This window comes from Bolinopsis microptera, chromosome 6 (assembly GCF_026151205.1).
Source record: "Bolinopsis microptera isolate Bmic1 chromosome 6, MBARI_Bmic_1.0, whole genome shotgun sequence".
Classification (NCBI taxonomy): domain Eukaryota; kingdom Metazoa; phylum Ctenophora; class Tentaculata; order Lobata; family Bolinopsidae; genus Bolinopsis; species Bolinopsis microptera.
The window spans coordinates 1,330,846-1,351,050 of record NC_087077.1 but is presented as its reverse complement, the minus strand read 5'-3'; the positions used below and the strand labels follow the sequence as shown (position 1 = coordinate 1,351,050).

The following is a 20,205-nucleotide window of genomic DNA, read 5'->3' as shown; positions in this document are numbered from 1 at the left end:
CATAATGTGTGTAAACTTGTTCATCATTTTATTTTGAATTTTAAATTTGATTATGTAAATTATTATTAACGTTGTTTTGATTGCTCAATAAAGTTGTATTCTTTTACTCAGGTGTCACACATAATAATAATTGTAATTGATGCACCAGGGTTTTTACAAAAAGGTATTCACAATAACTGCAGATTTTAATTTTGTAATTTTTGTATGAGTTATTGATTTACTGTTCTGATATTTATTTAAATCATTAATGTCAGAAAAAGTTTGATGAGGAAGTTAGCTGATTAATAAACTGTATTAATTTTTAAAATGTTGTTTTGAAGATTCTTTATGTTCTGATTTTTAGTTTTAGTTTTTGATTATTAACACATCTGAGGTTAAATTCTTTGTGTATTTTGTATTCCAATTGTTGTACTGTTTGGTTTTAGGACCAATTTGTAATCATTATTTTGTAAGTTTCTTCATTTAATTGTGTAGAACTTAAATTATAATTAAATCAATGACCTTGTATTTAAACTTAGTTTCCCCTATAATCTATACAGTTCAGAACACAATCAAACGATAACAATAACCATCAAATTAAACCTCACCCAAGCAAAATGTTAAAACCCCGTCTGTTCTGTAAACACAGAATATCCCTCACAAACCTACGATATAAATCCTCCGACAGCAGACACACTTCTGTACCCAAAACTATACCCATACACAAATCTCGGATAAGGAGCGTGCCTGGTGATTTCCAGGTTATCGAGGGTGAGAAGGGCTTGTTTCATAAGGAAATACCGTTCGGTAACTGGAGGGCTGCATCTTTGTAAGTTACATCACATAATTTAGAAGTATTTTAATGGTGATTCTAATGATTCTAATGAATTTTGCATCAGATTTTACCATTTGTTGCATGAGTGGTGTTTATAACGATGAATTCCTTAAAACAGATTTCATTATTTTCAGTGTGAGTTACTTTCCTACAGTTCCTTATGTTCCAGAAGGTTTCAATGATAAGCGGACCATCAAATCAGAGGTTAGAATCTAGATAACTGATAACTGCTTGCATTCAAAAGTCATTTTACTTCCTTTTTAATCCACGCTGAACTTTAATCTCACGTCATAAAGTTAAAATTGCTTTTAAATTTTAGAATTACTCACGAGTTTGACCTGTTGCTCAGTGTATATTGCATTTGACCGCTGTACACAATATATTGTCCTCCATCCTTGGCCCTTAAGTTTCATGTTTCAAGTCGTTTGTGACAGTGGGGCAAATCTCTTGACGTGAACACATGGCCTCTTGTACTGTTATGTAGGCGGCGGAGAAAGTTTTAGTAGGTTCGCTGCGCACAATTACGCGCAGAAATGGCCAAAATTCTCGCGCGCATCATGTCATTTAAATTTCGGTATCCGACCGACTGTCTAGTCAGTAATCATGATGTTGCGTTAATTATCTCAGATCTGAGATCAGCAGTTAGTTCAAGCACCACCTCCGAAGTCTCTTGTGCACCAGATTTCGGAGGATCACCATTCTTTACTAATGTCGGATCACTTTTCTCAGATAACGGGAGAATCATATCACATTGGGACCACCGATTATGCGGTAACCAGAATAGCAGAATGCGGTGGATTGGACGCTTACCTTTTGAAAACTCCAGAGGATGAGATTGATTCACAATTCGGAGTTGAGCTGAAGCGGCTCATCCTCACGGTAAACTAACAGTTCATTCGAGACGTCGATAGAATAATACAGCACTCACTACTTAATTAATTGATTTTAACAATCACAACACTACATATATCCAAACTAATGGCATGGCATAGCAATATCTACGATATCCTAAATCAGTCCCTAACAAACTTAGCGCGAGTCTGAAAGGCTGTTGGAAGCACAGAGTGCTCCATATTTTGTTTTATCAATAAACCTTTCTTTTTTCATTTCCTTTTTTTTAATTTATTAACTGCGTGCAAATTTCTGTTTCAGATTTGATCTATTTATGATATATATTTATGATTATGTAATAAAGTTATTATATTCGTAAACATTGGCTGGCTTACAAACCAGTCCCCAAACTGCATGATGTATCGCTATCAAATCGAGCTTTATTCTGATTATAATATGCAAAACAAATTCTCATCTTAATAACATTATCACTAGGTTTAGTCATACTGATATGAATTAGGGAATAAGCCTTAAATTCCCGCAGATACTAGAGTCAGAAGAATTACTGGAATCTCCCATCACTACAGACGAATGTTTAAGACAATCTCTCAAGTTGGAAGCCATGCTAGGATTCAAACTGTCAACTACCGACAGTATGATTAGTGACGTTTTGCATGAGAAGGATATTGATGATGATGATAATCTTATAGGGAACATTTTTGATCAGTTAGACGATGAGATGTGAGCAGTTAATGTGTATTTAGAGCACAGAATGAGCTAATTTTGAATACCGGGCCGAGAGGAAATAATATTTACTGCAAACGTAGTGAAAACTCAAAACTGTATGATTACACTAAATTAGACACAGAAAATAGTTTCTTGAATACTTACAGCAACTTGTGACCCTTGAACCTTAGTATTTGTAGAGGTTCGATGACATCTGCCTGTTTTTATCAACCATATATGTGCAATTATGATGAAATTAATTTATTACTTACTTATATTTTCATACCTTACGAATTTACCGGTTTATCATAATTTTGTCATTCTTCGCGTTGATAAATGTATAATATCCTATCAAGTTACAACTCAGAATCAGATAGGTGATTTATTCGGTTTCCATCCATTTCAACACGACTTGTTAGCCCATAATCTCTCCAATAGGATGGGTATAACAGGACTGCTCCCATTCCTCTCCAACATCCACAAGAAAGTGCACGTAGGTCAGTATGCTGGGCGGTGTGTGGCTGTTGATACCTCCTGCTGGTTACATCGCGGTGCTTTCTCCTGTGCTTTCGAGCTTGCTACAGGTATTTGTTACACTTCATCGTTACACTTCATCGTTACACTTCATCGTTACACTTCATCGTTACACTTCATCGTTACACTTCATCGTTACAATTCATCGTTTCATCAAAACAAGTTGTTTGTGTATATGCAGCAAAATTTTAGATTCATCGTATTGACAGCATCTAGTTTTACAAATGTTCATGTTCAAGGTTTGAGTCCAACTCTATTTTCAGGACAACCCACGACAAGGTATGTGAACTACATAGCGAAGCGTATAAAACTACTGCTCTATAACAAAGTCTACCCTGTGATGGTGTTTGATGGTTGTAACACTCCCTCCAAGAAGAATACCAATGAAAAGAGAAGGGATGTCAGACATGTCAGTTATAAACAATGTTATCTTAAATATTTCCTCAATATTTGCAACCCTCACTCGCTTAATTAATACTTAGTATCGTGTTTTAGAACCTTTACTTGGAAAATACTTGGAAAATACTTGGAAAATACTTGGAAAATACTTGGAAAATACTTGGAAAATAAAACATCTAAATTCTACTTTTATCCCCAGGCTAATAGAGAGAAAGGAAAGAAGTTGCTTGCGGAGGGAAACAAGAGTGGGGCAGTGGACATGTTCCAAAAAGCTATCAGCATCACCAACGATATGGTTGTTGAGGTAAACCCTGATCTGCTGTTTATTTATTACGTTATTTTATCTTTATATTCTCCATACCACTTCTTTTCGATTTTTTCATTGTCCTAAAAAACATATCTATTAGTTTAGTTTCTCATATCTGTTTCTCAGGTGATAAAGGAATGTAGCGCGATGAATGTCCCTGTTATTGTAGCACCGTATGAAGCCGATGCTCAGATTACTTATCTCGTTAAATCTGGGGTGGTTGATTTCGCTATTACAGAGGATTCCGATCTTTTACCGTTCGGCTGCCAGGTAAGAATTGGAGAATGTCCCTTATTGTCATCTCCATGTTTCATAATTTTTTAATAAATTATTACTACTTTTCATAACTAAACAGATCCACTGTTCTATAAATAGATCTGACATTATCACCCTCAGAAAGTCCTCTTTAAGATGGACGAGCAAGGGTACGGTATTGAGATAGACTTGTCCGACCTGGGCAAGTCAACTGATGAACCTAGATTCGATGGATGGTCTATCGAGAAGTTCAGGTAATTTAACGTTACAAATTTATGAGTGTTTTAGCTAGATAGGTAATTGTTGAAGATTTGGGCCGTTTAAGGGGGGGGACAATGGATATTTTTTTGTGAAACTTGATTTCGAGATAGCAGTTGACCAACAAACTAGGACCAGTGACCGAACTTTTGAGGGGGTCCCGGACCCTAACCGCCAAACGGTGCCCGCGGGGCAGCCACGCCCATATTTGGTCCAAATTAGGCCCAATTTAGCCAAATACCCTGAACATGCCCAAAACCCTGATTTTAGGTGCTCTACTTGTAGCTAGTGATCTCCTGAACTCGTATATGAAATTTCATCAAGATTGGACAAAAAATGACTGAGTTATGGGCCAAAAACCATATGCCCATATTTGGGCATACGCACCAAATTTGGTAGATTTCGTCCCTTAAATTGGGCAAATATCAATATTTTTGAATGAAACTTACTTTATAAGAAAGGTAAGCCTAAAATACATATTCTCTGTAAGTTATAGCTTTATATCTGTTTAAATGTGGATACTAAGGCGAAAAAACCACAAAAAATGAACTAAATTGCCCGTATCTTGGTTCGCGATATTTGCGGAATTGATCTCATTAAAATTGTAACAACTCAATCAGTTTTCAAAATTTTTGCATGAAATTTTCGGAATCGACTCTAAATCGCATTTCCACCTTATTTTGAGAACAGATTTTTGAATTAGGCCTCCAAAAAAATTTGGCGGCCAAATTCTGAATTTTTCCGGGAAAATTTTGGAATTTGGCCGCCAAATTTTTTTGGAGGCCTAAATCAACAAGAAATGCGGCCGCTTTTCTTTTGTGGATGGCCGCATCAAAAAAAAAAAAAAAATAAAAAAAAAAAAAAAAAAATGCAAAAATCAAAAATTGTATGTTTTTAATAAAATAATAAGGGGTTACATCAACTTTTCAATTTCATTTCCTTTATTAAATTATTATATTGTTATGTATCAATTATGATTTTTTAAAATTTGGCCGAGTTGTCCAAAATTAAACCGGGTCCCCAAACAAAACAACAAGAATCCTAAACAAAGGAAGTGGAAACGCGTTCGATCGTTCATACTGCTACGGAATTTACCATCGAAACCCTCGAAACACCAATGTCAACTTAATACACTGTCGTGAAAAACGCTTGTCGCTAAAACGCTAGTTGACACCTTTATCACAGTTACAAAACTTTTTCACGAAGCATGGTTGTGACATTTTCGATCTTCTTTTGTTAAATAGTTATATGCTCTACAGATATTCGTCAATAGATAGACAAGGTGGTCGGTCGGTGGGTCGGTCGGAGGTCGGTCGGGGCCGGTCCGGCGGTAGGTGAAGCCGGTCGGAGGACGGTCGGAGGTTGGTCGGCGGTGGTTCGGAGGTTGGTCGGAGGTTGGTCGGAGGTCGGTCGGAGGGCCGGTCGGGCGCGGTCGGAGGTCGGTCGGAGGTCGTGGAGGTCGGTCGGAGGTCGGTCGGGCGCCGGTCGGAGGTCGGTCGGAGGTCGATCGGAGGTAGGTCGGGCCGACCATTCTATTACACATTTTGGACTCGAGGTCTCCTGGCCTCCCCTTTGTAAAACACGAGCTCGGGAAGCGGGAGAGCATCGATACGAAGGTATGTATCGAGAATGAGTCGGACCGAAAATGTTCTAAGCTCAAGTTTTTGAGGTGCTCGGGCGCCGGTTCGGAGGTCGGTTGGGCGCCGGTCGGACGGTCGGGTCGGATTGTCGGTCGGAGGTCGGTCGGAGGTCGGTGGGCGGGCGGTCGGAGTTCGGTCGGAGGTCGGTCGGAGGTCGGTCGGAGTTCGGTCGGAGGTCGGTCGTAGGTCGGTTCGGAGGTCGGTTCGGAGGTCGGTCGGAGGTCGGTCGGAGGTCGGTCGGGGCGGTCGGGTCGGTCGGGGGCCGGTTCGGAGGTCGGTCGGGCGCCGAGTCGGAAGTCGGTCGGACCCACGCGAAGAGTGTTCAATTCGAAGAAGGTGGACGACGCTCTGCGAGTGCACTTGACCTCGAATGTCATGTTTGTAGGCCTTGAACAGAAGGGGCTAATCGGCAACAAGACAAAGCAAGCTTATGTGTAGCAGGGACCTTCCACGACTTCTCACTTACCGAAAGTTCTTATGAGATGTATGCTTTCAGTACAGTTTTTATAAGTTTGCGTGCTTAGAGTAATGCTGCTATAATTATATTCAATTTTTTTAATTCAATAGTAATTAATTTTGTGTAGTTAAAATTAAACTATAATAGTTCAAGTGATTATTACTATCGTCAAGACTCAATAGTGAAACTAACTAGTTCAATTTAAGTGATGATAACTAGACATTTAATAATAAAAAGTTCAATGATAGGTGATATCAAATTAAATAAGCTTTTTACTTTCCGTATTTGGCGGGGTCCAACTTGCAAAGGTTTAGTGCAACGTTTTAGTTCCAGCGTATAGTCCTCTCCGACACAGCCATCATATTCTGTTGCCACACCAACCGGACGATGACCACCTGATGCTGCTGGTCAAGGCCTTACGTTTCAGCTCATGTCCAGATAGTCCAGCTCACTATCCGGCCAGCCGCCTTATCACGAAGCGATTGTAGTGCAGAGTTCGATTAGATAGATTGTCCAATAAGATACGATGGACAGTAATGGATCCCGGGAACGTCACACGATAAAAGGCATGGAGTATCAGTAGAGGGTCTTCAGACGGCGTCGTTGGATCGGAGAGCTGGAGTCTCGACCACCCCCCCCCCGGACTTATTGGAACTCGTCAAAAGATGAGCTCGGGCCAACGGAAGGATCAGAATGGAGGCCTAAATGAGCAGCCCAGCAGAGTAATCCCCACTCCAAGCATTTGAAAGAAGCAAGAGCAGCCGCCATTTTTGCGGAGATGATGTTGAAGAGTTTTAAAATATTCTGTACCATAAGTACAAATTAATCGATAGAATTATTAATTTACCTACTATTATATTACATAATAATTATTCTATAACTAATTATTCTATTATTAATCAAAGTTCTTAAACAAGGGATAGTTAATCATAAACCAACGCCCAAGTCTAATCTTTCCTAAAACAAAAACTAAAAAATTAAAACTTCTAGCAAAAATTCCGCATTATCTACGAGTTTAGTAGCTGTTGCCTGGGGCAACCTAGCTCTCAAGTTGTCTTCTCTTCTCATTGAAGTTCTACATCATCAGCATATTCAGTGTCAAGTGGAAGGCGCAATAGTAATCGGGGGGATCGGCCTATCTAATTGATTGTTATGTCCATCTAAGTTCATTCAAAGCACCAGCCAAGACAAGGTGTGAACGAAGCCGGATTAGACGTCACCTTGGAAAGCTCCAAGGAGATTAAAAACTCAGTGAAAGAACCTCCTGTTCCTTCACACGTAGCATTCGTGTTGGACAACAACAACCGGACAATCTCAGCTCTCTCCGTACAGCATCAGTTTACAGGAGTTAAAGACTCGTAGTGCGTTTGATTCGGTGTCAAACGCACTAGGATAGACATATCAATGCCATGCGATGGTTACATCCCATTTTTCCTTTGGACCAATGACAGTAGAACTCGCTGACACCAAAACAATTTCAGCACATGAACGAGCGCGTTTTATATGCACACTGCATGGACCAGTGAAGGCGTCACTTTTATTTATCCTTTTAAGATTAGCCATAGACAGAATTTTTTGGCTGCATTGGACAAGGGGAGTGGAGTTAAATTCTTCAAGGACAATAGGTTTTTTTTGGCTTTCTGTAAGGGTGTTATAGAGCTCACAATGGGATAAGCGGGAAAAGTATGTGGTCTCGAAAACAACTGTTTATGTTCCAGCAAATGTTCATGGACTGTACTATTAGATTACTTAATAGTACTCGTTGGGTATTCATCGGGACCATTTGCCCTCCATTTTTCAAGCTAGGGTTGGCGCATGTATTTCAATCCAGTAAAAGGGGACATTGAGAGCAACGTGGTAGACCTCAAAGGTCGAGAGGTTGCTCATTGCGAGTCAGTGTTTTTCGAGATAGTCTCTAACAACCGTAGCTTTCTGTCGTCGGATGCAATCAATAACAGCCATTTCATCATGAACACAATCGAGTTTATAGGTGGTTTACTTTTCTGAAGATGTCTTACTGCTTCAAACATTTTCCTTGAATCGTTTGGGTTAGTAATATACTATAGGTCTGATCAGCTTGAGCAGTCCTCACTTCAACTAATCTTTTATGGATGCTATTAGTGAGGTGGTTGATGGATGACCTCAATGTCGTTCGATCTAGAGATTGATTATTGTTAAGTGCTGTCGGAGATCGTTGACGTTTTCAACAGCTTCTTTGAGGCGTGTCTATCATGCTGTTGATTGTTTCAGCGAGCTTTTGGTTTTTTTTTGGGCGATGGAAACATTGGCAGCATCACGAATATGAGACATAAGATTTTGAAGGTCGGCATTTGGATCGTTGCTGGTCCTCAAATTGAGGAACTTGCCTTCAAGGGCCACCAAGTGATATTTTGTTGCATATCTTTGTTGCTTACAAGTTCTGATATATTTTAGACGGAACACGACGTTGCTTTAGGTTTGAAACAAAGATGAATGTTGCTAAAACTTGATGGAGCAATGGAAAGTTATGATGAAATGTTTTTATACCAGGCATAAGTATCTTGATTGAGTCAAAAGACACTTAGATCTATTTTCGGCATAGTATGTATCTATTTGAGAGTATACCCAGGCGTGTCTTCTTACTGTTACGACCAGCCGACCACTCCTTCCGCAACCAGTAAATGATGAAACACGTCAGCTAGGGTTGTATAAAAACTAGTGTTCACAGCAAACAGATTATTTTCCTGAGATAAAATCCAGTAATCTAGAACCATTTTCGTTCTTACCCATTCGTTATTCCCATGTATATACCAAAACCCTGTTCAATATTTTTTTTTTTTTTTCCAAAAGGACGGGGATAATTTACCCAATTTTGAATTTAAAGTACCAGAAATTGCAACTCCAATTAGAGGGTACATTTTTGGCCTCTTTAAGCTGCCATAAAAGTTATCACAAACATGGAGTTTTACGGACTTACCTGATGTGGACAGTCGGCATTGATCACCCTGCAACGTGGGGTGTACCGTACGTGAGGGGTTGCAAATTCGACATAGCATACGGTCATGATGACTTCCAGCAAAACCACATAGTTATATGCGAGGACTGATTATAAACCCAGCCTCATGGCGGACGCTGTCCAATGCTCGAGACCGATAACAAGTTAAAACCGTTGCGCTAATCAAGGCTGTATGTTTCAGGTGACTTTAGTTTCTGCAAAGCGCATATGTCGACATTGTACTTTTCCGTCTAATCTAGTAACTCACGATTATATGTCGGCTATCATCTTGCTGAACACCGCGCCACGGATGTAAACGTGGGAGCTGATCTATAATGCAATGGTTGTTGATACAAAGATTTCTTCTTGGGTTAAATATGTTGGAGTTGCGTCACCACCGTCTCCACCGCTGACCATTACTCGAACGGGACCATCTACAATTGTAAATTATCACTAATCCATTTCGTTTTTTTGCTTGTAAATGTATTCGGATTTCATAATGTAGGTATCTTTTTGAAAAGTGACTGTATCAGTCCGGACCGACCCAGCGCAGTCAGCATGGCTTATGTAATGACCGGAACGATAAACCAGCCTTGGCGCCAGACGCGCCGCTTACCAACTACCGGCACACGACAACCTCTGACCGGCCGCCCCGGACCGACTTCCGGGAAAAAAAAAATTTGGGGGACTTAGAAATGTTCGGTCGATCATTCTCGAATAAGTACCTTCTGTATCGAGTGCTCAACTTCCGAGCTCATGTTGCAAAGGCCCGGAAAAGGGAGGCCTGCCTTCGAGATCACATTACCAGGGGAGCCTCGAGTCCAATATTGTGTCATAGAAGGGTAGCCCGACCCCTACCTCCGACCGACCTCGACCTACCTCCGACCGGCGCCCAACCGGCGCCCGCCGACCTTCGACGGCGCCGACCGACCTCGGCCGAACCCTCCAACCGACCTCCGACCGGCACCAGACCGACTACCGGACCGACCTCCGACGGCGCCCCAACGACTCCCACGGCGCCCGCCCGAAAAAACTTGACTTAGAAAAGTTCGGTCCGACTCTTTTCGATACGTACCTTCTGTATCGAGAGCTCCGCTTCCGAGCCGTGTTGCAAAGGGGAGGCCTCCCCAGCTTCCGAGATCACTTTACAGGGGGAGCCCGAAGTCCAAAATTGTTGTCATGATTGGTCGCCCCGCCGACTACCTCCGACCGACTCCGACCGACCTCCGGACGGCGCCCGACCGACTCCGACGACCCCGACCGACTCCGTCCGACCTCCGACCGACCTCGACAAACCTCCGACCAACGCGACGACCGTGAGCCCGCCCGACTCCGGACCGACCTCCGACCGCCTCCGACCGACTCCGACCGACCTCCGACCGACCCCTCCGACCGTCCTCGACCGACCTCCGACGACCTTTCACTTCGACCGACCTCCGGACCGACCTTCGTATCGACCTCCGGACGGACCTCCGACCAACCTCCACCGACCTCAGGGCGACCTACCGACCGGCGTTCACTACCGCCGGACGGCGCCCTTAAATAGTAATCCGTTTTATAAAGATTTAATGATATATATCACCCACAGGTCACATTAATATAAGGCGTTATCATCATGCTTGTAGTGCTTATGTAGTTTAACCATTTTTATGAGCGTTCTCAGAATTTTGACATTTTCCTTAATTTTTATCCTTAGCTCTTGCCGAAAAGCAAAAAAAGAATGTAGGGATAAGTAATCGGGTTTGGATATCTGAGGTGGCCCGACGGGTCTACGTTGACGAAAAAGTAGGTAGTGCGCCATCGTACAGTGAGCGCGCGTTGCCGACTGTAGAATGGTTTGTTTAGCGCTAATTTCGGCCAGCACAATTTTCATCAAACAAATAGATAATGAGTATACTTCCGACTCCAATTTGCAACAAAAATTGGTATTGCTCTTATCATTGACTTACTAGGCAAGTTGTCCGAAAATTTAAAAGCATAATCCATCCAACATCAGACATTATGTTACAGCTAGCTAAAAGCAGCGGTATTTTGCTGTTTTGATCACTATATCAGATATATCAATCCGATATTTAGATCTACCCATACTTTTCGGACAGTTGTAAAAGCCTATTGAAAGGTCCGTCGCTAAGTTTCAATGATTTCATCAAGGTAGGTGAAGATATATCGAATTATTACGACAAAAATCAACGAATTTTGTCAAATTACGAAACTTTTACAGTATTTTGAGCTAATTTTGTTTCCCAAAGCGGCGCACCATCAAATATCGGCCCTAGGCGAATTTTTATAATCTTTCCCAAAAAGGTATAACAAATTGGGTATTGCGAAAATTTTCTCACAGTCTCTAGGAAACAGTGGTACAAATTTTTTAACAGGAATTGCTCCCGTTGTTTCGTTTTGGCGGACGCTAGATTCCATTTACATTTACTATCAATTGAAGTATAAGCTCAATCAAGTCACTTCAATTTCATGTTATTAATATTGGATAAATTATGCATAACTACGGGAAACACTTGACATTCAAGTTCAATGCGGAGAATTAATTGTATCTGTAAAATTCAAGAAAGTATTCAGCAAAGGTATACTATATCAGTTGTACACATCAATACACTACGGTGCATGTACAAATTGGGCGTCGTATTACCTAATAGTAATATATACATTTTATATACTGCATTTTCCCAATATACATTATTAGGGGCCGCGCTCAGCTGTCATTCGCAAATCTATATTCAAATTCATATATAGTTTTTTTTTTTTTTTTTGTTTTTTTTTTTTTTTTTTTTTTTTTTTAAATTGAGAACTGCCAAACCCCAGGGACACAGGAGGATACCAACGGCTTCAAAGCGGTAAAGTACCCTACGGTCTGTGTGTACGAAGAAGTGAGTTAATCCGATCAAGACTCGGCTTACCAGCCAAGAGGCAAAATCTGAGCGGCGAGCGGCACCAAGGGTTCAAGAGAGTGGTCATTTCAGGCTTTCTTCCGGGGCTGTGTTAGCCCTGGGGTTTACTTGCGCGTAGCAGCAAAATAAAATATAAAAAATCACACGCACACAATTTTTAAATTCTTTTAGATAATACGATCGAATAAAGTCAGTGGTATTGAGTATAAAATGCACATAAGATGGAGAGAAAAAAGGAGAGATACTACTGGTTTTAAATATGACTCTTTATATCATACTAGTAGTGGAGATACTCCACTGGCTACAACTTGTGAAATAAAGGGTAAAGGTAAGGGCACGGCTGTAATTTCGAGAGATAAATAAAACAAGAGTGTATAGGGGTGGATCCAGAATTTGGTATAAAATGGTCATAAGGTATATAGTCTTTATATTATGGCACGTATAATATCCGGTTTTTCACTAATAAGAAAAGTTAGTGTTTAAGCTATCGCGCCCAGAAATAGTGGTATTGTTCTGGGAAACTCTCAATAAACAACAGCAAAACCGAATTTATTGAAGTTAACAAATTTTATCTCTGTGATTTAAGCAATTCAAATAGTGGGCGAATATTGGGTGTCTTAATTTGCGTCAATATTCGATTTAATAAAACAGATTTACTCCTGTAGGATAGAGCTTGTGTGGACAGTCAATAAATATGTGGTGAGAAGAGATATTTTCGAGGTTGTGATTACATAACGAGCAATTGGACTATCTTTTTCATCTTCATTTTCTATCTCTGTACCGAAAGTACTAATCCGGTGAAGGAGCTTATATGGTACTGATAAGTTGAAGTATTTGAGAGAAGTTAAAAAAACAAATATCCGTAAAAAATAACTAATCCAATCATTATCCGTTTATGGCGAGGTTAGCTCCAGTTCCTCATTGGAGGAAGGGTGCTGGGATTAAACGCTTAGACATGTATCTCAATGTTTCTTCTTTGATAGTGAGAGGAGTATGCTAGAGTTGGGGGTATTCCTACTCCCAAAAGCGAAAGTGAAAGTTGGGGTATCGATAAAGGTAATGGTTACTTGTAACGTATCGGTATATTATATCGGACGTATTTCCCAATTTTATACTCGCATATGGAGTGAGAGATTATTCTACTTGTTTGGGGCCCCACTTTCTCAGAATTGCTGAAAACTTAGAGGTTTCATCTTGACACGAAATCAGAAGATAGTGATATTTTCTATCAATAAGAATAGCGTTCCAGAGCTTGGAGCAATCGTCCGTTATTACGTCGCTCCCCACACACAGTGTTTGACTGTTCTCTTACTTGACTGTGAAGAAATGATTCAAGCTTATAATGGCGAAGAAGGTTAAAGGTTAATTTTAAACCAGTATTCTTTAATGGAGACAGTTTCTATAACACAGTTGGTATATTTGGGGTGTTATAAAAGCTGATTGATGATAATATTTCTTCCAAGCATGTTGGAAATTAGGATCGATAACTTTCCTTAAGTGAACTTTAAACCTATAATAAAATCGTTAGTTTGAAGGACTAGGACCCACATTCACGAGGAGAAGTAACAATATTCACGTTTCAACTTATCCCTCTTACAACCAAAGAAGACTGAAATATCAATAGTGTTCTATTTTACTGATGGTGTTAGTATCAGGAGTTTTAGATGATGATATGAAACCAAATTGGGGTACTGGAAGTCAAAATCTCGAAAAAATTGGAAAATCATACTGTCCCATACTCTGTCCCATTTTCAGTTTTTGAAGCTGAAACTTCCAGGGCCGAAATTTTACAGTTTTGGCCGAATTTCTGACCCGCAACCAATTAGTCAGTCAACTATAGATGCCAAATGACACGATTGAGGTGCTGGAAGTTTGATTCGGGTCGGAGGAAGCTCACAGCAGAAATCTTAAGAAAACGAAAAGTTGTATTTTCAAAACTCTGTACCATTTTCTGATTTGAAAATTTCTGAACGCACATTTGACAGATTGGATGAAATTTTTACCCACAAACCAATTAGTCAGTTAATTGATGATGGTATGAAACCAAATTGTGGTACTGGAAGTCAAAATCTCGAAAAAAATTGGAAAATCATACTGGCCCATACTCTGTCCCATTTTCAGTTTTTGAAGCTGAAACTTCCACGGCCGAAATTTTACATTTTTGGCCGAATTTCTGACTCGCAACCAATTAGTCAGTCAACTAATTCCAGCACACAATTGCGGTGCTGGAAGTTTGATTCGGGTCGGAGGAAGCTCACAGCAGAAATCTTAAAAAAACGAAAAGTTGTATTTTCAAAACTCTGTCCCATTTTTAGATGTGAAAATTTCTGAACGCACATTTGACAGATTGGATGAAATATTTGCCCACAAACCAATTAGTCAGTTAATTGATGATGGTATTAAACTAAATTGGGGTACTGGAAGTCAAAATCTTGAAAAAACTTGGAAAATCAGGTAATCGTACTGTAGTGCGACACGTACTCTAGTGTGACACGTACTCTAGTGCGAAGTCCGACAAAAACACCCTCTGTCGCACTAGGGTAGGTGTCTCACTACGATCCAGGTAGTGTACTCTACTGCGACAAAATATCCTGACTTATTTCCAAGTTCAGGTCACATCCTATCCTTCTTATGGACCATTAAGTGATTTGTCGGGTCGGTTCATGTCACTTATTTCGAAGTGATCTTGCGAATACGATTCGTCGGTTCACATCACGTGTTTCGAAGTGATCCACTGATCACAATTCCTTCGGGTCAGTTCAAGCCACGTATGCAGTGTGTGATCCACCGGGTAACTGAAACTCGTAAGCAGCATATATGATCCTCATTCCTATCACACGCATCGTATGAAGGTATATCTCCGATTGTGATAACAAGTTCATATGCTTGGGCCATATAGTATAAGGTCACGATGAAATTCTACCAAAGCATCGAACAACATCAACATGTCTTCTTCAATCACCTTCATTCCTGGACGCACTACTGCCGCAGAATTATGAGGACTACCAGATCCTGGTGGAACTTAAGCGATCTATGATATCACGACAGGCCCTAAATTGGGACACTATGATTTTCCAATTTTCTTCGAGATTTTGACTTCTTGTGTGTTCAGAAATTTTCACATCTGAAAATGGGACAGAGTTTTGAAAATACCGCTTTTAATTTTTAAAAGATTTCTGGTGTGAGCTTCCTCCGACCCGAATCAAACTTCCAGCACCTCAATCGTGTCATTTGGCATCTTTAGTTGATTGACTAATTGGTTGCAGTTCAGAAATTCGGCCAAAACTGTTAAATTTCGGCCCTGAAAATGTCAACTTCAAAAACTGAAAATGGGACAGAGTATGGGACATAACAGTATGATTTTTCAATTTTTTTCGAGATTTTGACTTCCAGTACCCCAATTTGGTTTCATACCATCATCAATTAACTGACTAATTGGTTTATGGGCAAACATTTTATCCAATCTGTCAAATGTGTGTTCAGAAATTTTCACATCTGAAAATGGGACACAGTTTTGAAAATACTTAACTTTTCGTTTTCTTAAGAAATCTGCTGTGAGCTTTTTTCGACCGGAATCAAACTTCCAGCACCTCAATCGTGTCATTTGGCATCTATAGTTGACTGACTAATTGTTTGTGGGTCAGAAATTCGGCCAAAACTGTAAAATTTCGGCCCTGGAAGTTTCAACTTCAAAAACTGAAAATGGGACAGACTACTAGTACTAGCCCAGAGATTTGAAAATAGAAGGATTTTTTGTTAATGAATATCGTAGCGGAAATCATGTAACCCTATGTTTTAGAGGACGCCGAACACGATAAAACTGGTAATAATTATCATACTCAAGGGTAAATTGCTTAAAAATGCACTTGTATGTCATAGATGTTATTATAAGCTAAGCGCCAGAGCGGCTTATCGGGTGGCACCAGTTTCTTTGCCGAATCTCAGTTATTGTAAACAACGACGCCACTAATTCTCAGCTAATAATCGGGCTTATGAAGGAAAGATCTCAGACGAAAGAAATTTATCCATATTTGCTTAAGATTAACGAATAAGGATTTCAACCAATATCGAAAAGGACTACCAAGGATTGTATCGGGACTTCTATATCGGTATTTCAAGTCTTCATAGAGGTTTTAGGATGAACAAACGGTATTTTAAGATTGTGTTAGGGCTACTTACGGATATGTTTACCTTTCATCTAGAGTTAACGTTACATTATACCTTTCATCTAGAGTTAACGTTACATTATACCTTTCATCTAGAGTTAATGTTACATTATACCTTACATCTAGAGTTAACGTTACATTGTACCTTTCCTCTAAAGTTAACATTACATTATACCTTACATCTAGAGTTAACGTTACATTATACCTTACATTTAAAGTTAAATTATCTTGTACCTTACATCTAGAGTTAACGTTACATTATACCTTTCATCTAGAGTTAACGTTACATTATACCTTACATTTAAAGTTAAAATTATCTTGTACCTTACTTTAGAGTTAACTGTAACTTCAGAGTTAACTGTAACATTACATTATACCTTATATAATTACATCCAGAGTTCTTCTTCTTTTTATTGGTTGGTTTAGACTGTAAGCCTGCCTGAACGGCGGCTTTCTCAACGCGTCCATACCTCTCCAGTCTCCAACTCCTCCTGCTGGAGAGGGACTCCCAAAGTGTATATTCATATTAATCAATAATCATAGATATAGGCAACAGATTCTTGGAGTCTTGAAGCTCTGTTACCAATGCACCGCCTCTAGTGCAACCCCATCGGTTTAGGACGGAGAGACAGGGACTTCCAGGAGCGGTCGTGGCTTACTATTTGTAACTCGTATACGTTTGCAATGTTACTGGTGGGTGTTAGTTCAAGTTGTTTCTTTTGATTCGACATGGAACTTTTCTCAGATCTTGGAACTAAATAACGATTTCTCGATTATTCTCTAAAGCTCTAATGAAGTCAGTAAGTTCCGATATGGGTACACTTGGTTTTCGGATCTTCATATTGTCGGAAGCAGGCCATAAGGGATTTGGTTACCAGATGATTATATTTGTTGAACGAGGATATCAACAAGGCCTTCATTAATTTCTTCACAACTCTTCGCTGACAGAATCAGCATTAACGAAGTCGAATAACAACTTCATAGCTCGTAACTGGCAGGATCAGTATTAATGAGGTCGAATGATTACTTCAGAGCTCGTCACTAACTGGATCCTTATAGATGTCTAACGACTAACGAGGTCCAATGATCTCTAGGTGATACGTCAAAAGAAAGGTAAGAAAATAACATGAATGTATAGTCTTAATGCTATTGCTAAATATACCTTATCGGACCTTATTTGGACGGACATTAATTGAACGCTGGACGCCCTAACGTTCATCTTAATGTCCGTTCAAACAAAGTCCGTTCATTTAAGGTCCGTCTAAGTTAAAGTCCGTTGAATTTTTTTCAAACATTTTTCCACTTCGAACTTTTTGTTCAGAATATGACAACTATGAGAACTTTATTGTGCCGTAAGTTAACGAAGGAAAGGTTCTCCTTGGTCTGCCAGAGGCACAGAAAACTTTACTAGTATATGATGTTTTCAAGGGTCACTTGGCGGAAAAAGTCAACGAAATTATGGCACTCAACAACATAGTTCATGAGCTAGTCCCCGCCAACATGACAAACTTGTTCCAGCCTCTAGATATTACGGTAAATCATCAATATTTGAAAGTTAAGCAAACTATAAATTACATCTTTACAGTATTTTCAATTCGCAAAGGCAACGACCGTCGTTTAATGATGCACAGTTTGATCATGATTCTCATGCTTCTCAGTAAAACAACACACAATCAAACTTGTATCATGAATTTATGTGAATTGATCACATAAATTGAAGGAATTACGCTAATTTAGTTCAACACATTATTACATGTACATTGTACATGGTTGAAACAATTAAATAAACTTCAAATCTTGTTACTCAGATGTATTTATGTAAGTATTATACATTTATGGAATATGGATAAACTAGAATTACTTGAAAATATGACAAAGGGATTGAACCGGGATGGTCCCCAGATAGGTTGAGAAGAAGACTCTCTGATTGTTATTCTCCAATCCTTTGTGTTTTTAGTCTCCGTCTTTTCTTATCAACTTCGCTTTCATGCAGGAAATCTGGGATGTTCTTCTAAAAGTGGACAATGTTTGTGTCTCTTTGCAGTGAGAGTGTCTAACGGTCATATTAGGTCGAAAGTTTGTCGTGATATAACTCATAACTGTAAAGTGTAAGTGTAAGTCTAGAATTCTAAGCTGTCAGGGTTGATACGGAATCTAAAATAAACAGTTTCAGATTATTCCTCAGCTCTAACTAAGTTTCGGAAAGGACTTCCAGATCACTTCCTCGTTTTGAAACCTGGCCTAATGTGTTGAGCACTTTTCTATCTAACCTTGTGTCCGTGACTATTTAAACCTGCTCACCTATTCAGCATATTGTTACTGAACCTCTGTCATAGAAACAACAACCATAACCTGAACCACACTGACCATCAAAGCAGTGATTATAACAGATGATGTGGAGGCAAATGAAACCATGCCCGACCCAGCCATTCCACCAATCAAGCCAATTGTGGTTGCAATGCTAGTTCCTACTTCAAAGTTTGACGTTCCGAAGTTATTCACGTCGTAGAGGACATAGGTGTAGCCCAAATCAATTATCCCATTCAAAAACCTCGTCATGAAGTTAGTTAAAATCGCTACCGCAAGGTTTTGTTGTGTGAGCATCAGTACAAAGTTTGCTACGTATATTAGGGAAACAAACCCCTGCAGTTTACGAAATCCAATTTTGTCTTTTATACAGTGCATAAGGAATAAAGCGGGCATACCTGCGAAGTTAACAAGTGCCAGTAACAAGAGTTCCGGCCCTTGAGTCATGGTAACTGAGCAATCAATGTTTGGTCCTGCTTCATTGATCTTAAGCAGCTGGATCAACGCTGGAACGAGGAGGGTGGTCAACCAGCCATTAAAAGAAACACAAGCAATGAGCAGCCCCATTTTTGTGGTTCTAGCTGCGAAGTTTGAAACAGTCACTGTTTCTGGCTGTTCAGTCACTGTTTCTGGCTGTTCTGCTTCTTCTGACCCTTCTATTTGTGGGACTTTTGTATCTTTTACACAGAAGTGAACCATGATGATCGGAAGAATGAGTACGGGCAATGTCGAGAAAAGTAGAAACTTCCTCCATCCAATCCAATCAAGTAGTAGGAACCCCAACACTGACGACCACATTGACCCGGCAATGAAGAATATCTGTGTTATCAACAAAATCCTGTCTAGAATCTTTTTATTGTAAGCTATTTCAGCGGCCCAAACAAAAAGACTGTTGTATCTGAGTCCACAACAAAAGCCAAGGAGGGCTCGAGCAAGAAGAAGAGCTGTAAAGTTTGCAACTATGCCAAGGATAACTAAACTGCATACACTCAGATATAGCGAGATTAAAACCGTCTTCCGTTTTCCAAACCTGAGATACAATATCATTAAATCTATTTTTCGAATTTCTGTATTACTACTAGCAAATGTTTCACTGCAGCTTGAGGGTTACAGTTAAAATCGTCTAGAAAAATACTTTGACCCTACCCTTTTGCCAATGGTCCTGCAATCATAACTGAAACTGCTAAAGAGAAGAACAGAATGTAATCCAATAATCCTTCTTTCCAATGAGACAGTCCAATGTCACATGAAACTTGTTGAGTTAACATTCCTAATACGTGAGGAAATATGGTTATCAGGCTTCCTCGTGTGTTTTACAGATTAGGAGTGAGGTTTTCAATACAAGGAAGGCTATCTTGTAAAATGAAATGTGCAGAAAGAAATTAAAAATTTTCACTTCAAAAATAAATCGAGACAGAAGTAGATACAACTTTGAAAGTTACACCAACCAGGCAAATCCAGTTCTGTTCCATCTGCAAAGTCGCATAGAAGGCAACATATCAACAACATCTTATCATTCCTTGTCCAAGTTGTTTGTTGCTGGTCGTCTTTATCAACCAGGACGTCATTCTCACCGTTTTCCATTATTATTTGGAAGCTTCTTCTGGTTTGAGTGTGTACTATCATAACATTGA

General features: G+C 39.7%; 2 protein-coding genes across 2 annotated transcripts; both read left to right on the top strand.

The window, feature by feature from the left end:
• The first annotated feature begins 581 nt into the window (after positions 1 to 581).
• Positions 582 to 2,615, top strand: LOC134817241 (uncharacterized). The gene is made up of 4 exons (XM_063826383.1): positions 582 to 808; positions 949 to 1,018; positions 1,544 to 1,693; positions 2,190 to 2,615. The coding sequence occupies exons 1-4, from the start codon at positions 597 to 599 to the stop codon at positions 2,388 to 2,390; spliced, it is 633 nt and encodes a 210-aa protein (XP_063682453.1). The 5' UTR covers positions 582 to 596; the 3' UTR covers positions 2,391 to 2,615.
• Positions 2,616 to 2,810: 195 nt separating this feature from the next.
• Positions 2,811 to 19,549, top strand: LOC134816869 (exonuclease 1-like). Its single transcript, XM_063825869.1, has 6 exons — positions 2,811 to 2,955; positions 3,169 to 3,314; positions 3,504 to 3,608; positions 3,738 to 3,881; positions 4,008 to 4,120; positions 19,444 to 19,549. Exons 1-6 carry the CDS (start codon positions 2,811 to 2,813, stop codon positions 19,547 to 19,549), a joined length of 759 nt encoding a protein of 252 aa, XP_063681939.1.
• Positions 19,550 to 20,205: the final 656 nt, after the last annotated feature.